General features: G+C 37.2%; 1 protein-coding gene across 8 annotated transcripts in view; it reads left to right on the top strand.

Moving 5' to 3' along the window:
• Positions 1 to 20,491, top strand: part of LOC117406027 (phospholipid-transporting ATPase IH) — a 72,514-nt gene extending 52,023 nt beyond the window's left edge. The window contains exons 19-32 of one of the 8 annotated variants that reach the window (XM_059029911.1): positions 157 to 408; positions 641 to 815; positions 1,963 to 2,065; positions 3,177 to 3,322; positions 3,614 to 3,673; positions 3,817 to 3,944; positions 5,450 to 5,585; positions 6,019 to 6,042; positions 8,227 to 8,292; positions 8,453 to 8,556; positions 9,274 to 9,439; positions 16,227 to 16,336; positions 16,996 to 17,073; positions 18,724 to 20,491. In XM_059029911.1, coding sequence (XP_058885894.1) covers positions 157 to 408; positions 641 to 815; positions 1,963 to 2,065; positions 3,177 to 3,322; positions 3,614 to 3,673; positions 3,817 to 3,944; positions 5,450 to 5,585; positions 6,019 to 6,042; positions 8,227 to 8,292; positions 8,453 to 8,556; positions 9,274 to 9,439; positions 16,227 to 16,336; positions 16,996 to 17,062 — 1,537 coding nt within the window. In that variant the 3' untranslated portion in view covers positions 17,063 to 17,073; positions 18,724 to 20,491. Of the gene's footprint in view, positions 1 to 156; positions 409 to 640; positions 816 to 1,962; positions 2,066 to 3,176; positions 3,323 to 3,613; positions 3,674 to 3,816; positions 3,945 to 5,449; positions 5,586 to 6,018; positions 6,043 to 8,226; positions 8,293 to 8,452; positions 8,557 to 9,273; positions 9,440 to 10,998; positions 11,089 to 14,673; positions 14,775 to 16,226; positions 16,788 to 16,995 lie in introns of those variants that run through there. The other 7 variants (XM_059029912.1, XM_059029910.1, XM_059029913.1 and 4 more) reach the window with 7 other exon arrangements.
• The last annotated feature ends 1,161 nt before the right edge of the window (positions 20,492 to 21,652 follow it).

The raw sequence follows: 21,652 nt of genomic DNA, 5'->3' as shown, positions 1-21,652 counted from the left end.
TCCTGGTTTACGTTAACCTAAGGCCTGCATCAATAAAATGACAGTAGAGACTATGGATTTCCACCTGCAGTAGTAACAGGTGTATTGGGACAGTCCTAAGTATTAAGCGTGAGATGAGTGTTCAAGGCTCTTGGTGTGTTTCTCTTTGTTTCTCAGACTCCAGGATAAAGCTGCTGACACTATAGAATCCTTACACAAAGCTGGCATGAAGGTGTGGGTACTGACGGGGGACAAAATGGAGACGGCAGCGGCCACCTGCTACGCCTGCAAACTGTTCCACAGGAACACGGAGATCCTGGAGCTCACCACCAAGAGAACCGAGGAGCAGAGTCTCCACGATGTGCTCTTCGACTTGAGCAAGACCGTACTGAGGCACTGCGGCAGCCTAACCAGAGACACTGTATCAGGGTATCTGTCCGTCATTTCACCCAGCCATTTCAAGAGTATACAGTGTGCTGTTTCCACAGGTCACTCTCAGGTGTATCAGTCACTCCAACTTTGAAGTACTAGTCTCTCAATCGTATAATCTTAGGGCACTTAAAACTACCTGGAATGAAAAAAACACCAAGTGACCAAATTAATATTCCAGTTCCAAGCATTGCAGTTCAATGAAATCCATCCCATGTTGTTTGTGTTTTAGGCTCTCCCATGATGTGCCGGATTATGGTTTAATTATTGACGGAGCAACGCTGTCTGCAGTCATGAAGCCGACAGAAGAGAGCAGCTCTGGCAACTACAAGGAAATTTTCCTTGAGATCTGCAGAAACTGCAGTGCCGTACTCTGCTGTCGAATGGCTCCATTGCAGAAAGCACAGGTTTGATAAGCTAGCTGCATTTGTCATAAAAACCACATTAGGCTGAGCAACACAGGTCACCTAAAAGAGGAAAAAGACAGATGTGGGGGTGGGTTTAAGTACAATAAATTAGCAAAGAACCAATCGATCCTCAACCTTACGTATCACTTCTATAAAAACAATCGAAATAGATGGATGTGAAATTCTGCAAAAGAAACAAAAGTACCTGCTCTACATCCTAGGAATACGTATGTACTTTTTTAAAAAATGTTCGTGCCAATAACTAGGGACATGTTTTAATTTTGCTGTCTATGAAGATAAATAAACTATTCAAAAATAATTATGCTTCTGGGCATAGTTCCTATAATTTAGAACTGATCTTATAAAGTTCAGTTTTCTCTGAGTTGGCTGACAACTTGAAAGCATTTTTTTTATAGGGCAAAATAAGATTCCTAATGGAGAATTGTTTTTTAACTTTAAGACTCTCGATACTTTTGGTGCAGTTTAATGATCAATTAAAGCAAAGTGGTTTATGCTGCAAGTATGTGAGGATGTTGCACACTAATTCTCCCTAAGCTAACATAACTCCCTCACCCCAAGGTAAAATAAAATACTTCACTGTCTCACACTGATGTCACAACATTAATGATAAAGGCTGGTGCCAATAATGACGTCTGAGTAACTAAATGTGCACATAATGTGCAGTATGGGCCCTAAATGACAGAAGTTAATCATAATTACAGAGACATCTGTTGCAGCAGTAAATGGAAAATTGATGAGCAGGTTTTTAATGAGAGGAAACAGTAACTCTGTAATGGAAGTTTGTGATTTCAAAGTGTTTCTGATTGGCATTCCCCACTTGATTACATCTTGGAGTATATTTAACACATTGGTTATGGAAGGGAAACCCACTGTAATAGAAAGGATGAATGTGTTCAGTCACTCTAAACCCACACTTATATACAGCTGCTAATGTGTGTTATCAGTCCAAGGTTCAGTCAGTAATATGGAAGTGTGCATCATGCATTACTACATTGATGAAAGCAAACACTTACAGTACCTCGTAGCAGGCTCTAGGAAAGTGTTATCGGTCATCTGAATGAGTTCTACATTACTGTATGTGTGGCTGAAGTTAGACACTTGCTGATGTTAGGCATGTATGTTGCAGATTGTAAAAATGATTAAAACGTCAAAGGAGCACCCCATCACATTAGCCATCGGCGATGGAGCAAATGATGTCAGCATGATTCTTGAGGCTCATGTGGGAATAGGTAAGTCCTCTGTGTCCCGACTCCCTTCATTAAATGAAATACACGGGGCCAAATGTATCAAGTTCAAAACAAAGCTACAATAGTGACAAACATTTTAGGCACACTATTGAATCCTTAAAGGAGCATCGTCAGGTTTGTTTTTCCATTCACCAACGTGAAAATGTCACTTTTTCTTGTTAATCTCCCCAATGTGTCTGAGATGTCAGTGATATGCAGGCGTGGCAATGTGTCCCGCCCCTGTGTGCATTTCTGTATTATATGTTACGTGTGCTGTGTTAATGTTGGTGTATAGGCATTGGTACACAGGATATAAACGGGTCTGTGTTTCACGTGTGTTTAAAAATGTATAATTGTATTTAGGCACGAGGAGGGCACAAATCACTTCACGTGCATTTAAAGTAATTAATATGCGAGCACGAGGTTACACATAATTAATTCACGTGCTGGGATTCAAGTGAATAATTAATTAGTAATTGAATCCCGGCACAACAGTATATATAGATGCACATTTCATTCGCTCGAGGTTGGGTGTTCGGTGAGTAGTGAACGGGAGAGAGAGGAGGAGAAATATAAAAGATTAACAATTGCTATCGCGTGCTGGTAAGACCAGCACGATACTTGTTTGTTTATTTTTACTCACTGTGTTTGTTTGTCTGTTAGTCCACTGTTTGTTTAAGTGTTAGTCCGTTTGTTTGTCTATTTATGTTGCCGTAAAGTGCCGTGTTCTGTCTTCTGTTTTGCTTAAACCTTTTATTTTGTTTATTAAAACACTGAGCGCTGCCATTTGCGTTTTCAGTTTCAACCCCAGTACAGTCTCTGTGTATTCCTTTCTGGTTTGAAGTCATCCACTACAGCCTGCTTGTCACAGCAGGTTACCAAGGTGAAAGCAATGACATAATGGGGGGGGCTACTGTAGTTGCCTGCATTGTTCATACAAAAGTTATGTTGTATCTTTTAAAGTTTTTCAAAGCAAACAGTTATAATGTCTCTGCTAAACCTACCATTTGTGTTTAAAGAAAGTTGCATCTGAGTGCAAGTCCCTCACTACTGCTGCATTTGTTCTGAAGCAACAGTGTTTGCTCAGTGTTAACGACACATCTGGCTCTTTTAGGTATCATGGGAAAAGAAGGCCGACAAGCGGCTAGAAACAGCGACTATGCAATTCCTAAATTTAAGCACTTGAAAAAGATGCTGCTGGTGCACGGACATTACTATTACATTAGAATATCTGAACTGGTGCAATACTTCTTTTACAAGGTGCGTAACCACTTTTTCATGTGTATTTCTTTAATGATATAAAAGATGACTAAATCTAAATTATAAATACTGTAAATGCAATTCTTTATGCAATTTGACTAAAGCCATATAATATGTTATGTTTAATGACCCTCAGTTGAAACTGTTCTGTGTTTGGACCTGAAGTTTATCATTTCACCAAGCCAGTTGTTTTAGCTGATTTAAGGTAATGAGTTGACAGAACTGAAAAATGATGTCTTGTATTTCTAAATGCATTCTGATTGTTCTAAATGTTGTTTTTTTTTTTTCCAGAATGTCTGCTTCATCTTTCCTCAGTTTTTGTACCAGTTCTTCTGTGGATTTTCACAGCAGGTTGGTAGTCACACCACTAGAAACAATATAATGTGTAGTTGTTTGAATATATGACAGGGAAAGTATACGCAGTCATTTGTTTTATTATTTACTGTTATTTTCAGCTTGTTTTAAACATATTCTTCTTCTTTTGCCTTTTCCAGCCATTGTATGATACTGCATATCTTACATTGTATAATATCAGCTTTACATCCCTTCCAATACTGCTGTACAGTCTAATTGAACAACATGTAAACATGGATATACTTAAGAGAGACCCATCACTCTACAGGTAACTGTTTTTTATGTTATTACTAGCTTAGATTTTTTCAGTTAACGTAATATAACTAGGGGTCTTCCTAGATCGCGATTTCGCGGAAATCGTGAAATTTAGGGGTCACCGCGAAATTCACCTGTTAGGTGTCAATGCATAAAAACAAGTACGGAGAGGGAAAAAAAAGATACCTCGTGTAAATGAACTACTGCACAACGCAAGCGACGCAAACTACGTAACTTGATAGCCATTTTTTTATTCCTTCGCCGTCCTGTGTGCATTGCACTTAAACAAAAAACAAACAAACTAAAAACGTCCACAAATAACATTTACAAAATAAATTATCCAAAGTGGTTAACGTTCTTGTTTACTATTCAAATTACAACGTTTTAATCACCCTACAAGTGCGTCTTTACTGCTTTTATGTGATTTGTACTGTGCAGGGTGGGACAAAGTTGGTGCTGCATTGTTTTGATTTAGGTTGCTAAAATCTAGTTTTCAGCATTGGAGGTAAAATAGTAGAAATGGACGACAAAAAAGCAAAGTATATTTCGGCTGATGATCGTTTCAATATATTTCCTAAAGAAACTGTACATGCAGACTGAGGTAATTGTTTTGCATATCTTAATGTGTCTGGAGAAAATACGATCAATCGCTATTTAGCTTCAGAATCACACATTAAACAAAAGGCTACCACAGAGGCTTCTGAACAGAACGTAAAATAAACAGCTTTCAGAAACCAAACTGGAAAGTCATCCCAGACAGAAAGTATTCCTGTCTGCAAGTTAAATCAGTACTAAAACGATCCAGCACAGCCACCTCGCTTCAACCTGCTGCTTACTTTTTCGCAGTTGGAATTTTAGACCCGAATAGCCACGTTTTCTTTGCTTTGACTCGGTACTATAAAATAAATTATTGGATGGGACAAATAACATGACAACGAACGTGCTGCATACATTGACTTTATTAAAGTATGCCAGATGCCCTTGTGTAACCGAGTTTTTGGGCTGTATAACTTGGCAAAGCTTTGCCTTAACTTCCAATTCAGTGGATGCAGACGTGCAGTCTCAATGTAAGGGCAAGTCAACTGCAGGTGGATGCTGTACCACTATTTTTAGGCTTTATAGTGTTCTAAAATACTGTCTACTTAGGTTTATTTAATGATTAAACAGGTCCGCGAAATCCTAATTTTATTCCGCAAACATACCCATGAAAAATATGTAAATTTACCGCGATTTAAGTAGACCCCTAAATATAACTAGTTCCCAGTGTACCGGGAATTGTTTTATAGAGTCTTTTGTTTCCACTAAGAAAACAAATAAGTCAGTTCAGAGAAACTGCTTGAAATAATAATAATAATAATAATAATAATAATAATAATAATAGGATATTATCTAAACTGGGCTCCAGAGAACACTATGGTTCTCAGCCAGCCTCCTCCCATTGCAAGCACTGCAGTTAATCAGTGCAATCATCTCATAATGTCAAATTGAATGTAATCATTTGTTTGTCATTCTCCACAGGGATATAGCCAAGAACTCTCTACTGCGCTGGCGGATATTTATTTACTGGACACTCCTGGGGGTCTTTGACGCAGTGGTATTCTTCTTTGGTGCTTATTTCCTGTTTGATAACACCACTTTCACAAGTAACGGACAGGTAAGGAAAATGCTACAAACTGTTCATTCACAAAACAGAGGGGAAATGGTTCTTGTGTAACTGATGTCTGCACATGAGAACAGCTCAGATTTTGTTTAAGTTATCCCTTATCAATTTCACTAGCATAAATCTCCCAGTACTCCAGTTTGCAGTGAAATGCCTGGGTAACATTTAAATTCCCTGTCCAGCCCTGCTGTTCTTTTTATTTAATTAGATGATTTGACAAGGCAATAAATCTGATCACTTAACAGATATTAACGGGACATTCACATGTATTATGCAATAGCATGTTAAGTTGCAGACATCTTCCTGCATATTGTTTATTTGCATCTTAATAACTTTTCGATTTTGCTTTTTTTCAGTTTTAACGTCTTGATTTCCTTTTTTTGTCTTATTTTATTCTTTTGCTATTTGCTTCTCTTCCTATCTTCAGCTAATGACAGCCAACACAAACATGGTAAGCCTATCCTGTGCGTCTGTCTGTCATTCTGTTTTAGTTCTTGTTTCTCTGTTTACTCCCTCATTTCCCTGCAACGCATAACCTTTTTACTATAATTTAACATTTCTGCTTTTTTTACCCATATTTTCCAAACTGACCGTAGACACCCGTATGTCTTATCGTTTTGATGTGATCATTTAGGACTTTGTGTTGTCTCATTGTGTAATGCTCGGTCAAATGGAATATTATACCTTTAGTAACATTTGTGGTCAAAAGTGGGAGCAGGGCAACATTTCACATCTAATACATATTCTTTCCAATGCATCCATTCAACATAAGCTCAGCAATAAATTATTTCAATTTACCCAACAGAAATATAATCCCAGAAACATTAAAGTTTACTTGGACACAGTCCAACTAAACACAAAGCTACCACCATAGTTAGATTGAATGGATTTCCTTCACAGTATTAAGTCTGTAACATTTAAAAAATAAACATAGTTGTACAGTATTCCACACAAAACTGTATTTTTGGTCACTGACTTAGTAGAGTTAATTGTAGAGCTGGTGTAATTTTCATACAGAAAGTCTAAACAATTCTGTTTCTAATTATGTGCAACTCTAAAGTTTATTGGAGGTGATGCAGTTGTTGGTTCACAATTCGACTATACTGTACATATGTAATCTTCTGACAGCTCAAAAGCAACTACTCTACATATGTAACTGATGAAATATGTCATCTGTTCACCCTCACAGTTGTTGTATAAATGACCAATTATTACTTGATTTTTCTTCACCTATTGATCTGAAGCTGTAAAAGAAAGCTCACACAGCACCTGACCTATAACTGCAGTGCAATTAAAGCTAATGTTATCTAACACCATAATGTATTAAATTGTTTTAAGGAAGCTAGTAATTAGTTGCAGAGTATTTGACAGACAAAAACAGGATTCAGTTGATTGAAGCTGTGTGCATTAGTTTGGTAATAGCTTATCCCACAATGCCCGTTTGTTTAAACATACCGCTCTTGTGGATTCTGAGGCAGGTTATTAAAACCCCTTGACGTCATTTCCAGCTAATGGTAGGCTTCTGAATGCATTGTCATTCGATCAGAAAGCGGAGAGTTTTCTCTTTTGTTGCTACTCTGAAACAGCTGGTATAGTTTAAAACACAAAAGACCTATTTTATATAGGCTGGTGTTGTGTGCATATCTATTTCTGCTGAAAGAAAATCAGGGAAGTGTACAAAGTTCAGTGAAATCGATCTCTGCTATTATGTTGCTTTGCTGAAATGGCTGTTTTGAAATTATCTGAACACTGCTCAGCATCAGGTGATATATTTTTTAAATTAAAATATGGCCTCCGTATGCAATGATTTTCTTTAAATGTCACTGTCAAGTAGGGTATTCATCAAACCTTTGTGTTAACAAGCCACATAATGTTCTAAATACAGTCGGCATTTCTTAAGGTGATCTTGTTTGTATAGCCCCTTATTTCTATCGGATAAAACGGTAGGTTTTGTATTGGATGAATAACAGGGAATGCATTTTTTTATTACAAAGCAGGCGATTCTGTTGCAGGGGAGTCCTATTTTAAAAACAATTATAAGTGTACAACATATCCGGTTGCAATCACAAATAAAATTTGTGAAATCTGCATTTTCTAGCCTTGACCTCTCGCGTTGTACAACTGTATAGGAAACTCAGCACCAAGAGGTTTTCTTCGTGGACGGTTGAACCACTGCTTCATCTGCTTAGTTTAGCAAGCCCCTTTTTAACTGGACTGGTAGTTGGTCCTGGTGTGGTGTTATTTGTTTTACTACGCACATATTAAGAGGTGAATTCTAGATCACACTGCAGTGTCAATTATCACTGAAAAAGACTTTTCACTGTTTGTTAATTTTACTACAGACATGCATAGTGGTAATGTTAATTACAGCAATTACATTAACCATTTTTAAGAAGAGATGTGGCAGTCCAATCCAGTGTAAGCGTATGTGTGTGGAAAATTGTTTCGATTTGTATTGAACTTCTTCCTCATATGTTTGTATTCTCTAAATTATGTCGTATGCATAGATCATTTTAACAAAGAAATCTAGTACTTTTTTTTATTTGATTTTAGAAATGTGGTTCAGCTAGCAGGCCTGACTAATCATCTACATTGAAACGTGACATAACCGACATTTTTCACTTCCTTTCTGTAGATGTTTGGAAACTGGACATTTGGCACTCTTGTGTTCACTGTGCTGGTCTTTACTGTCACATTAAAGGTAATTATTTCCATGCTGTAATCTTTTTAGAAAATCGGCAGGATGAACCTGGATTTTGCTGTTTTTGTTTTGCTTTGTACAGTTCAGTGACCAGTGAATCATTTTCAAGTCATAGCTAAATAACCAGCTGTAACCATTTGTTTGTTTTTGTTTATTCCAGCTTGCACTAGACACCCAGTACTGGACATGGATAAACCACTTTGTAATCTGGGGTTCGTTACTGTTTTACGTCATTTTCTCTCTTCTCTGGGGAGGCATCATTTGGTACGTTACATTTTTGACTTGGGTCATTTTATTTGCTGCGTTGATGACAGCCAGTGGCTCCTTCATCCTTTGGTTCTGCTCCTTGTACAAAGCCATCCTTTCACTTTGCAATTTTAGTCAGAGAGAGGAAAGTGTAAGGCAGATAACCTCATTCATAAAATGCTACATTTTAAAACAACGAGCATAACAATACGAAGACATTTAAATATAATAAAAATACTGCCATTTTACTTGCAATGTTCCCTGAAGAAACCGTTTTAAGCTTCATGTGAGGATACAGTAGAAATGTAACATAAAACTGGTTTGTCTGGGGAATGTGGTGTTATGAAGCAACTGGTTAATATACTGTGTGTGTGTGTGTGTATATATATATATATATATATATATATATATATATATATATATATATATATATATATATATATATATATATATATACACACCATTTTATGTTCCCTGTGAGAGATTTTGGAAAACTGTACCCTGTAAAACTGTAAAACACCCTGAAGCTAAACACCAAAGCAATACACTGCGCTTGCATGTGATGTTAACATTAAGACACTGAAGCAGTGTCTTTGTCTGTGGAGAAGTACTCTCCCATAATTCCTTGCTGCCCAGAGGAAAAATAGTTTCAAGGGTTTTTGGAAGATAATTGACTGTAATGCAATGTTTCATTATATTTATTTATTTATTTTTATTACCCTTGGTCTCACACAGGCCTTTCCTGAACTATCAGAGGATGTACTACGTCTTTATGCAGATGCTGTCTAGTGGTCCTGCGTGGCTAGGCATCATTTTGCTCATCACTATCAGCCTCATTCCAGACATGCTTAAAAAAGTGATATGCAGGCAGCTGTGGCCCACATCGGCAGAAAGAATCCAGGTAAAGGCACAAACACATCTTTCCCTAATGAGCCCAGCTAGCATTGCACGTAACGAGCCTGTCTTGTTACAGTACACTGATTGCACTGATGTTTAACCATCAGAATATAAACTTTATATAAAATTCAAAACCTATTACATTTTATAAAATATAGAGGTTATATTGCATTATAATTTAATACAAGGGTGTAATTTACACAATTAATTGGCCCACAGATGTTCATAAGTCACGGATTATTGCCGTGCATGCTTGATGTAAGTTTTTTAAAACAATTATCTGTGTGATTTTGATTCCCTGTCATCGGTTTGGTGTGATTGCATTTTACGAGCTGCTAAATCTCTACTGTATGGAAATCAGCAGTGATCAGAACAAGGTGGATCTACATATGTATAGAAAGAAGTCTGTCTTTGGGGGGGTGGAGAGGAATAAATAAATAAATAAATAAAATGGCAGCATTGTTTGAGAAGTGATTACAGGATGGGACCCCCTGAAGCTGTTTCCCTTTCATAACCCTAAAGAAATTCTTCATAGTTTCCTTAACCTCACGTCCCTCGTTAAATAAAGTAATCCTTCAATAAGATTCGATTCCTCTTTCCTTCTGCATGTAGACTAAAAACTGACTGTTAACATTCTAGAACAAAAGAAAAAATTGCCAGTGCACTTGATTGTTAACCCTTTTTATACTGGGTCCCCTAGTTGGCTGTTAAATCAAGAATAAGAATGTATTCATAATTCTGACAGCATCTTTTATTAAAGTGGATTAATTGGTGGGGGACCAATCACTAACAAATCATGAAGTTAGAGCTGTGAAAAAAATATCCAAAAAAAAGAAGCTACACCAGCTATCCAAGAGCCAGGATAAAAAGGGTGTGTGAGATTGTAAGGTAACTGTACATTCAAAAACAATGCATTCATTGTTTTGTATACCAGTAATTTCTACAAAATTACATTTTATATTTGAAACCTGTAAATTAATCAGACTAAAAAATACCCCTTGACATGTGCTTACCTTGTGTGATGTTTGCAATGTTTCTGCAATCTTTGCTTCATGTTAAAGACTATATTCTACCATGAAGCAAAGTACTATAGATAAAGGTGGAGTCAACAGAGCTGATAGATCACAATATTAAATGCTCCCTGAAGGTACAAGACGCAAACATTACACATTACATTACACAGACTAGTAGAAGTTTAAAAAAAAAAAGATATTAAGATAGATATTTATGAAAGTTATAAACTGTAATAGTGTTGCATTCAACAGATGGTAATAATCTTTTCCATTTTCTTAACCTATTATTATTATTATTATTATTATTATTTTTATTATTATTATTATTATTATTTCTGCATCAGTAAGGATAGTGCAAACTGGCAATTTTTGGGATTGATTGAACATAGAAACCTGTGTGGATGTCACTGTTAACTAGTTTTGTTCCCCATGTCTCTCTTTCTTTCTCCCTTTCCCTTTCTGCCTGCTGATCCCACTAAACTGACCCCCTGTTACTTGTAAATAACTGGTGAACACGTGTGCCTCCTGCTGTCTCCTGGGGAAATCATAGGCAAAGCGTCAGTGCCTTTCTGTTGAGCCATCTACCATCTTTATGCTTTCTCAGACTTCAAGCAGAATAAGTTTCTAATGGAAACAGGAGGTGATTTTTCTTCCTTTTTGCATGGTGTCGTGACATCATTAGACACCACAGGGTACTGCCGATACCTGGTTTCAGGTAAAAAAAAAAAAAAAAAATTTAGTCAGTGTGACTGCGGTCCTGTCGGAATCATCTCTGCAGCTCATGAAACAGCGCAGTAACAATCATGTCAATTTGTCACAGTGCAGCATACCCTGTGGTTTCTATGGAATGCCTGATGTCTCTTCAGGCTCTGTGGAGTTACTCTGCATGCATTGTGCTGTACCCTTTTAATGACGGCCTCTGTCACCAGCTTGACCGATATCTTGAAAGCAGGCTACTGCAACTAAAAAAAAGACACTGAAAGCACTCCACTTTCCCCTAGGCCTTTGCCAGGCCTTTGACTGAGAATCACAGGATGCAGAGCTGCTGGTTATTCCTAGGGTGTATACAAATAAGATGGGAGGAATGGCCTTTTTCTTATAAAGCTTGTAAATTATGGAATGCTCTGCCTTCTGTCAGGGAAATTTGAAAACTTTTTTTTATATAAAATAGCTTTTCTGTCTTAGTTTTTCTGTTTTACTACATTTTCTTTTTGTCCTTTTTTAAATGCTAATTTTATAAAACTCATTTTATTGTTCATTTTTTGCATGTGACACACTTTGGGATCTCTGTGTAGATGTATTTTATTGTGATTGTCTTTTGTTTTGTCTTGTACAGTGCTTTGAAATGTCTTAGACTAACAGTGTTTTGTACTGCAGCCAGGTGACTCAGGGTCAAAGAATCAAGTCCCTCTTTCTTTGATTCCATTAAGCATTTGTTTCCTTTTTAAAGACAACCTAACTAAAAGGGACAGGTGGTTAAATGCATTGTTATTTTTGAGAGCAATTGAGAGCCCAGTGGTAGATTGAAATACAGTTTAACACATAGGTTGCTGTTGTCTCACTGGACATCAGTGTGTTCCTAGTTGCTGTCTTTCCTCGTTATTGTATCAAAGGGTTAAACATAAGCAGGGTTTTTTTTATGCCATTGATTGGTCATCAATATACTGTTGAACAGGGCATGAGTTTTGTTTGCATGAACTCATCCTTGCAGCCTTTCCTCTCACCAACAGCAAGTTGTTTCCTGGGAGTCTGCCTGTGATAATCCTAGTAATCACAAAATGTTATGCAAATGGTTTTAATGAGTAAGCCATCTCAAAAGTGTTGTGTGTGTTTTTTTATTGTTGTTGTTGTCCTACAATTACTTTCTGGTTTTCAAGAGGGTCAATTTACACGTGAAATGGCGATGCGCGTGCACGTTTGGGAGAATTACTCGTGTGAATCAGGTTTGTGGCCCGAAAACAAAGGCCAAAGAGAGGGATAGGGTAAATGTCATTTACTCGTGTAAATGACGAAACACACAGAAAAATCCACACCCAGTTTTGCATGGAAAACTGCATTTCACGTGTAAATGTTAATGAGCGTGTTTATTTGCAAGGGAACAGGTCAGTTGTTACTGTGGATTCCAAGACGGCAGAAAGTAGTTAGTGGCTGATGGGCGATTTTATGGTTATGTGGGCGGCTTTTTTTATTATTGTTTTTTGCTGTGTCTGGTCTGTCATGTTGTATATCTCTTGTGGGTTTACAGTTCTGTATAAAACCACTTGCCATGAACTGTGTTATGCCCTTGTTATAGTATTAAAGCAGCTGTTTGAGAATATTCTTGCTGTAAAAACTACGCTAATGTTAAACATGAAGAGCAAGTGAGCTGCTTAAATGTCTAACTGAATTAATTCCCGTCCTTTTTTTGATCCCAGCTACGTCCAAAGACAACGCGTGTCTGCCGTCCACGTTAATAAATATAGTTTGTGAACTAGATGTCATGCGCCAGCTCGATCGCCCAAAACAGCGCAACAACATCCAATAAGTTGTTGATGCCCTCTCAGAACTGACCAAATAAAATTGCAAATGAACGTATTGATTGTTTTATTTGTTTGCATCATTAATATTTAACACAACAGTAAATCCAACACAACTTTAAAGAAAGGAGAGAATCTCTGAAGCACGAGCCTCCTCAGATCGCTGCTGTCCAATTGAAACTGGCGGCTGAGGTAACCTTCACAGTTGCCAAGTCTGCTTATAATAAGTGGGATTGGGCCTTATTTTTGAGAGTCGCAGGTTTACATTTGCATTAACACCCATACTCTTATATCGGTTCGCTTGTTTTGAAAAGCAGTGACGCTTTTTTTTTTCTCGTGAGACTTGGCAACACTGGTAACCATCCCCGTCTGTCTCACAGGCAGCCACTGATTCCTGAACACCTAATTTTGTTGTTGACAAGAGTTTGTGCAGGATACAGCAGGCAGTGGCAATTTTGGGAACAAACTAATGCTGCACTTCAGTCCATTTTATCAGTCCATCAGTATCCGCCGCCACCTCCCTTTCAAGTGCCCACTACCCGTATTTGCCGAAGCGTGGTGTTGAATGCTTCCTCAGCAGCTGTCAGCCGTCCGGACGGGTAGGGTTTCTAAGCCAGGGTAGTATACGCAGCATCACCTGATCCCCTATATGCTGTATTGCCTGAATGAAAGGGAAATATATATAATGTCTCCGCCTGTTTACACCCATGGTGATCTGCAATACCTTTTGGTCAGTTTCATTTTATACCTCCGAGTTCATTTTTAATTAATGAGTCGTAAGATAAATTAGTTGAAACAGTATTCACTACTAACGACATGACACCCCACTAATGACTTTTGAAAAACAATTTGGGCAAGAGCAGTAAAACACATTATTAATCAACCAGGCACAAGGTATTTTGCTTTATTACAGCAGCTTAGATTCTCTTGTGTACCAGTTCTCTGCGCATGGAAACCACATTTTCACAAAATGTCACTAGTAATCTTCACAAAAACAGCACGAGTACTTTACACATAGCTAATTTACATATCAACCCGCACCTTTCCGATTCATTTGCATGACGTCGGGTGAAAAGCCCGGTTTACTTGAGTAAAATAAACTTAGCGAATGGAAACTCAAAAAAAACATTTTATATGAGTCATTTTTCTCAAGCAAATGTCTTGAGCTAAAAAAAAAAACATGCATGGAAACCACATGTATGACGTCCAAGACTGGTATCACATTCAATGTCTGAGAGGGGTAAAATGGACAACCAATGCCTCTGCCCTAACACCATAAGCCAGCACAAGTTTTTAGTTTTTAGTTTTTTTTTTTTTTTTTTTTTTGTTAAAATTGAGAGTACATAAAGTGCCACTATTTACAGTCACTCTGATTTAATGTCATCGTCATGTACACATTTTTCACTGTGTTCCTGTTTCTCTGTGACTCTTTTTCTGACCTTAGAGCCAGTCCTAAAGTCCTTTGCAATGTGATAGACCTCATCACAAGCATTACATTTGGTTTAGAATTTCAGTAACAACAAGATTTTGATTCTAAAACGTTTAGGAGAGCTTCACAAATGGGTTTAAATTCCTTTCAGGTAAGCCTATTGAGTTGACCTTGTGCTTGGCAAAGCTGTATAGTTTATTTTTGGCTCTCCATTACTGAAACTGTTTAACATTTCCCTCAAAAGATATTTTGGTTCTTTGTATTTCCCTCATCATTGCAGAGGATTCGGACAGATAAAACCTTTGAAAGGGTTTTCCCATACAGCCATGATTCACTTCTTGAAGAATCCCAGTCGACATCTGAAGCATAACTATAAGAATGGTAAAAAAATAACAACTGGGGTGCATTTGGTTCCTATGTGGATTTTCTTCAAATGCTGTGCTGTGCTATAACACCTGGGGCTGCAAAGACCTTTTTTTTCCAAAGTTGTGCTTTTCTATAGAAGGGTGTGTTTTATTATGTAAAATCTTTCAAAATATGTATAATGTTTAATATGCGTGTATATACCTGTTCCTTGCGTCAGGTAAGTTGCTTGCCAGTGTAACAAAAAGCTTTCATGCATGTGTCCGGCTCTTTTTTTTGTTTCTATTGACAGTTACAGATGGTGGTCTGTGAAATGAGGGTGCTGCTGGTGTGAGGACTTAACCCCTGAATGCGTTATACTTTGAATTAACAATGGACAGACTGTAGCACTGACGTACACAGAGACTGATTATTTAATTCCCAGACTGATGCCTGAATGATGTTATCGGAAGTAAACCAGTCTTGTACTATTGGTCGACTGCCTATAGAGCTTGTAGTACATCACCAGGACACAATTAGATGTTTTTTGTGTGTGCTAGTTCAGCCGCAATGGAGACAACTTAGTGTTCCCTCTAAAAAATGACAGGTGCTCCTTTAGTGGTGTCCACCTATAGTTGTGGGATTTATTTTTAGAATCTGTGACTGCACTAGTTTATAACATTAAAATGGAATCGGATCACAATTGGCCTGTTTCAAATTATTGGACATTGTGTAGTTGTTTGCATTGTGCTCTCCCACTCTGGTGTGGTGTCCTTCCCGGCACAAATTATTGGACTCCACCAAAACCCTACATTGCCCTTCCTTTCTTCTGTCCTGAAGTATATTACTGCCTACAGCAAAAGAGACTAAAGTTGCAACATACAAGTACTTGTCACATAACATCATACAAGTTGCAGATGTTTTTTGTGTGTGTCCAATTTAACAAGCTGGCTTACAGTTATCCTGAAGTCCCTGTGTGAGATCACCAATTTCTTGTTAAACACATTAGGTGTTGACATTAAAGCCTGGCCTGAGCAGGTATCATGTCCCATTAACGTTTCAAAAAGCAGTTATGCCACTGCAGAAGCTGCTGCTTGGATATAACATTCACCAGCGTGGGCAATCTCACAACGGAGCTGCCTTCCTTGGTGGCTAACATATCACATACAAAGCACGCCATAGTCCAAGTCCAGCTGTCGTACTATGAGCCAAGAACAATGATCACAAGAACACTTGCATTATCTTAGGCAAGGTTGTTTCCCTACCTGTTCAATAGCACATACAGTGATCAGTCTGAGAATAAACAGTTTTACAGGTGTGTGTGTGTGTGCGTGCGTGCGTGTTTGCCTGCCTGCCTGCATGTACTGACTGTGTAATAAAAAAGAAACTGGTTGCAGTCACTGAGCACACAACAATGTTAACATGCATAATAATACATTATACTGTATGCTGTTTCATGTTTTTTTTTTTCTTTTTCTTTTTTCCTGACAGAATGCTTTAAAGCAGTCCAAGAGGGTCAATGTCTCAGAGTTTAGCCCTCTTTCCACCGTTAAGACTTCAAAAAGCAAAAGCAGTGAACACAGGAACCCTCAGCCTACAAGGTCTGGTCGTCTTTCCAAAAAAATGATGTGTACCCACTGGGGGGGCAACGATTATTGCACTTTTAACTCCTTCTTCAGCTTTTCTGAGAGCCCTCACAACTCCAGTGCGAGCTACTCGGACCGTGGGTCAGGCCTGGAAACCTCAGTGTAACCAAGACTTCACTACCTAAGCCTTTAAAATACACAATACACCCCTGTGCATTGTTTTACCAACAGAGCTGGAATACGTATTTTGGCTCTGAAGGATCAATAAAACTATTCTGAACTAGATATTGGCCCATCCCTCTCCCTGGGCTCTGTACTACTGATTTTAAAAGAACGTCCTGCTCAGTCTGGTACTGTGTAGCCAGAGGCACTGCAAACCTTCCTTGTCTGTGAGCCCAGCGTCTCCACTGTGGTTTATTCCCATCCCTGTTCTTCACGAGATATTACTTGAATTGAATATTGTGACCTGAGCTTTCTAATATATATATATATATATATATATATATATATATATATATATATATATATATATATATATATATATAATTTTTTTTATTATACAAAAAACAAATGCAAGGCGTCTTCAGGTGTTTGTTGGATGACAGTCGTCTGTATGTTGATATGTACAAGTGTGTATTTGTTTCTGACTAGCCTTTTTCCTCTGCTGTTTGTAGAACAAACTGGTGTTGCCTGTGTGCAAATCTTTTATCAAGAAACACGCCCCAAGACATTTTGTCATAACTGCTTACACTGTAAGTCGCAAGGTGAAGGGAGTAGATTGCTTGTGCTAGACTGTTCCCCTTTAATGGTAGTGTGTGAGCGCTTGAATGCTTATAGAGTAGATTCACATTTCACTGGAATGTCAAGTTAGCTGGTCATTACTTCAGTTTGTTCCCCATTAGGCAGCACTGCCACAGACACTACAGCTGTAGCATTACTGCGTGACGGTAATCCCCTATATCCCACATGCCATAAACTACTAGGGGTGTGCCGATACTCGTATTTTCTGAGTAATTACCTTGTCAGCAGGTATTAAATAAATCCATTCATTAATGTGTTGATTTCAAACCTTCCTTTACAACAGAGTACCATTGAATGGCAGTTAACTTCCGCATTGAGTGCTTTGAAAGGTGATTGGAAGCAAACTATCCTCCTTTTACTGCTGTACCTGTAAAAGATGTTGCGAAGTTAGCAAATGCAACTGATTCGTAGCGTCAATGTGACCTTTCCTTAAACCTAACACAGGAGCTACCGCTGTGAAAACTGGGATGTGTATTTCTTTGTTTAATAAGAGATTGCATCTTGCCCAGGACTACAATCCCACAATTCACAGCAGACATGACGCATTTCTAAGGAAAGTGAAATAAAAATGATTTCATATCCAAAGTATAAAACAAAGGTAAGACATATAATTGCTTAAGAATATAAATGAGTTTTAGTTGGCTTGATCATGACAAGTTATTTATTAAATAACACTGTCAGATTGTCAATGAGTGAAACTCCATAATTGTGGAAACAGAGGGATAGTTTTGTTTTGTGTTGACTAATTAACATATTTTACTCAATTTAATTAATACCTAACAACTTCAAATTTCTTAAAGGTAATTACTCAGAAAATATAAGTATCTGCACACCCCGAATTTGTATGTTTATTATGCAACAATACAACATATTTGTATTGTAGGAAAAAAAAAAAAAAAACATCCGCCCCCCCCCCCCCCCATGCAAAATGCAAAATGAAAAATAAAAATAGCCATATTAGAAGTACTCCTTGATAACAATAGATCCTCTTAATATTAAATCAGTCCAATGCCTTTGTAACATTATAACCACTATAGGACAGTATTCATATGCTTCCTAGTTAAAAACACATCTGTGCTGCCAAAGCAGTGCAGATTCAGATGTAAAGGTGAAAATCCTTTATGCATGGTAGCCACTTTGCATTGTGTCCATCCATTAAGCATGTCTTCCTTCCATTAGCCTTTGTGTCTCTTCCTTGTCTTGATTTCACACCCAGTGCTTTACTGAAACGAACAAATGGGAAAGAAAAGTCTGTCCTTTCATTTAGGTGAATTTCATTAAAATGGTGTATTTAATGGGATTTGAAGGAGGCTTTTTCAATACAAAACGTAATTACGAGAATTGTATTAAGTATAAACTTAGGCAGTTACAGTGTAAAACACTGGTGTGGTGGAATAGGGTCCGCCGCTTACAGCACGAGAGGTTCCTTCTTTTATTTTAGCTTTTCATTTCAGCTTGCATTACTGCATTTTTAACACTTCTTATTGGTTACACCATTAACAAAGCATCCGTTTTTTTTTGTTGTTTTTTTTTAAAATCATATTTTCATTTTATTCAGCATCATTTCTTACTTTTGTATTTTTCTCATTTCCATCCTTCAGTGATAAATAAGAAGACCCTTGCATGGTGGTTGAAACAGCTGCACTCCTGCCCTGCCTACTAACATTTCAGCTCACTGCAACCTCCTAACAACCCTCTTTCCAATCATCAGCTCATTGATCTGCTATCAGCATCTGGGCACAAAACTAGCAAACCACAGTAGCAGAAAGTATGTTAACTTTGGAGATGCGGGCTCTGCTATTAACACCTTGGATACTAAGATACTGGAGTCATTACTACTGTAAATCCTGCATTGTACTGCCGCCGATAGTAGCTAATCTTTATAGTTTGCTTTGCTCTTAATTTAATCACATGCTTGTTTTCACAGTCTTTTGGACATATGTACAAAAAAAAAAAGCATAAAAAAGAAAGCATCTCAGAAATGTTCTGCTTGTCATTAATTTCATTTTTTAAGTTTTTATTGTGGATAAATCTTGACAATTCCATAGTTATGCTTACAGAAGATGTACAGTAAAGCGCGTATTGTACTGTATAGGTTGGGATACGGGTAGAAAGGGCAACAGAATGTTGAAGTGACAACACCCCTAGTGCAAAAAGAGCTGTTCTGTTGTTCAGAATGTATATGTGACGTTTGAAAAACTGTGAAAGCCAAAATGCAATGTAAATTACCTGGACTTAAAATTAATTGCAGGTGAAACCAACCTATGACTTTATGCATGCACATTTTTTTTTTAGTTAATTTATATTTTAAGTACCTCATATTTATCTTATACTTATCAATGTAGCCATGTAGTGGTATTAAACATCAGAAATCATATTTAGCTAAATTAAGAGTAAGCTCTGTTCTGACAGTTCAGCGGATTAATGACCACACTCACACTTTTACAAATTACTGTAAACTGTTGCACAGAAAAATCCACTTGAATTCATTGAAATGTATCAAGGAACCACAGTACTAAACTGCAAAAGAGCACATTAGTTTTTATGATGTGCAGTCAGTCGCATCACTTCAATCCAGTGGCTGTCAGAATCTTTATCACAGTCCTCATTGCATTGCATTAAACTGTCCCATTCTCCATTACTGTACAAATCATGCGAGATACATGAATAAAGGGTTCTGGTAACCCAAAAGCTCCCTACATTAATACATCTGGCATACTCTGTTACATTAAAAACGAATGACGATCACCATATGTGACTACTTGTTCATTGCTATCCAGATTCTCGTGAATAGTAAGCTCTGCTGTGTCATGAAATGCATTTTAAGTGTAGTGTATCTTACGTAGGTCTTTTGTAAATCTTACAAACTGAGTTTTTATTACTTTTGTACACTACTAGGATGAACAGATTTTTATTTATTTAAATGTCAACAAAAAATGTGCTGCTTTATTGTTTTTATTTTTTACTAAAATACAAACTGTTATACCAACTGTTCACTGTTGGGAATAGTACAACCAAATGGATTCAGTTTCAATGATGTCTGTAATAATCACCTAAACTAACCCTGAATCTTACTGTTTCTACAATGGTGGGCAGAACGTAATCATGCCAGTTTGTAAATTTCAACAGAATGTATTTGTTTTCTTTTTCAATAAGTTGGCAAGACAGCTGGCTCTTCACTTAACTGAGAATCGGGTGAAATGTATACAATCTGGGGGAAAGGGTAGAAGATTAAATTACTTTATAGTTTTGTTTGTAGGTGTACATTTTTTAACAGATTAATATCTGTCAATATTCCAGCCTTTCTGTAGTATATTCAAACAAAGAACTTTAACTCTGCCTGTAATAAAGACAGAATGAAAAGCCAGAGTTGGGTGTTTTGCTTCGTTCTTGAATTAAAGCCTATTTAGAAACAAATGTAAATAACAGTCCATGTACAGTAAGTGTTTATTGAATGGAGGTGTGAAGAAAGTGGCAGAGAGAAAGTAAAGTGTGAGGAAGTCATTTCACAACACATACGGTTAGTAAATGCTTAGTATGTTAATGCTTCTTCCAAAAAGTGTGGTGTAATTACAGAACTGGTTGGCACAAGGCTCAAGAATGCTCAATTAAATAATTAAGGACATGGTTTGAATGAGGTCCTGGCCTGGGATAAGTACCACTGGTCTGAAATGAGCTTCATGAACAACAATTTAAGCCACTGTCGCCCCCAAGTGGTCAAACGTTTGAATTCCTAATAGTTCTTTAATGCTTGCATCAGTCAATTTGGAAACAGGTGTCCTGGCTACTGCCTGGCTGTTTTCTTTGTTTTTTGGGGATGTTTTAATGATTGTCTATTTTTCACAGAAAAACAAATTATTTATGTATTGTAATTGAAGTGCTGCATGTCTATATGTGTTTGTATTGTGTTTTAGCATCCCCATCTTTCATTTGGTGGGATTTTAAATTGGATATTTAGTCCAGAGCTAAATCTTGAAAATCCAGAAGACAGTTTTCCTGTTTTTCATTTGTATGACACCGGCCTTTTAGTGATGTTTGTAATAATACAATAATAATAAGTGGCTTTGTGCCGTTTTCTCAAGTTTGTTTCTACATTGTTCTCTTTTTCAACGTGATGATGTCACACTTCCTTCTAAGCCCCATCCATTCATATGCTTTTGAAATCTCTTGGTCACTATGGAAACAGGAAATGAATGGACCAGAAAATGGTAGCTTTTACCTTCCAATGTGAAATTGAAAGAAAAATGCACAATATGATACACACATATCATCAGCTGCATCAGTTTACATGATATATATATATATATATATATATATATATATATATATATATATATATATATATATATATATATATATATATTTAAATTTAAACTGTAAACTATAACTAACAGTGAAACAATGCAGTGTGGTAACTTCACCAGCCAGCAGTGACACAAAGATGCTGTGTGCCCCATTGAATTTACACCACACCCAGATTAACTAATAGGACAGCCAGGTTAACCAATGCCAACCACAGCTTTTCTAAAT

The sequence above is a fragment of the Acipenser ruthenus genome, chromosome 9 (genome assembly GCF_902713425.1).
Source record: "Acipenser ruthenus chromosome 9, fAciRut3.2 maternal haplotype, whole genome shotgun sequence".
Classification (NCBI taxonomy): domain Eukaryota; kingdom Metazoa; phylum Chordata; class Actinopteri; order Acipenseriformes; family Acipenseridae; genus Acipenser; species Acipenser ruthenus.
Note: the sequence above shows the minus strand (reverse complement) of the source record. Positions and strands in the feature narration are given on the sequence as shown.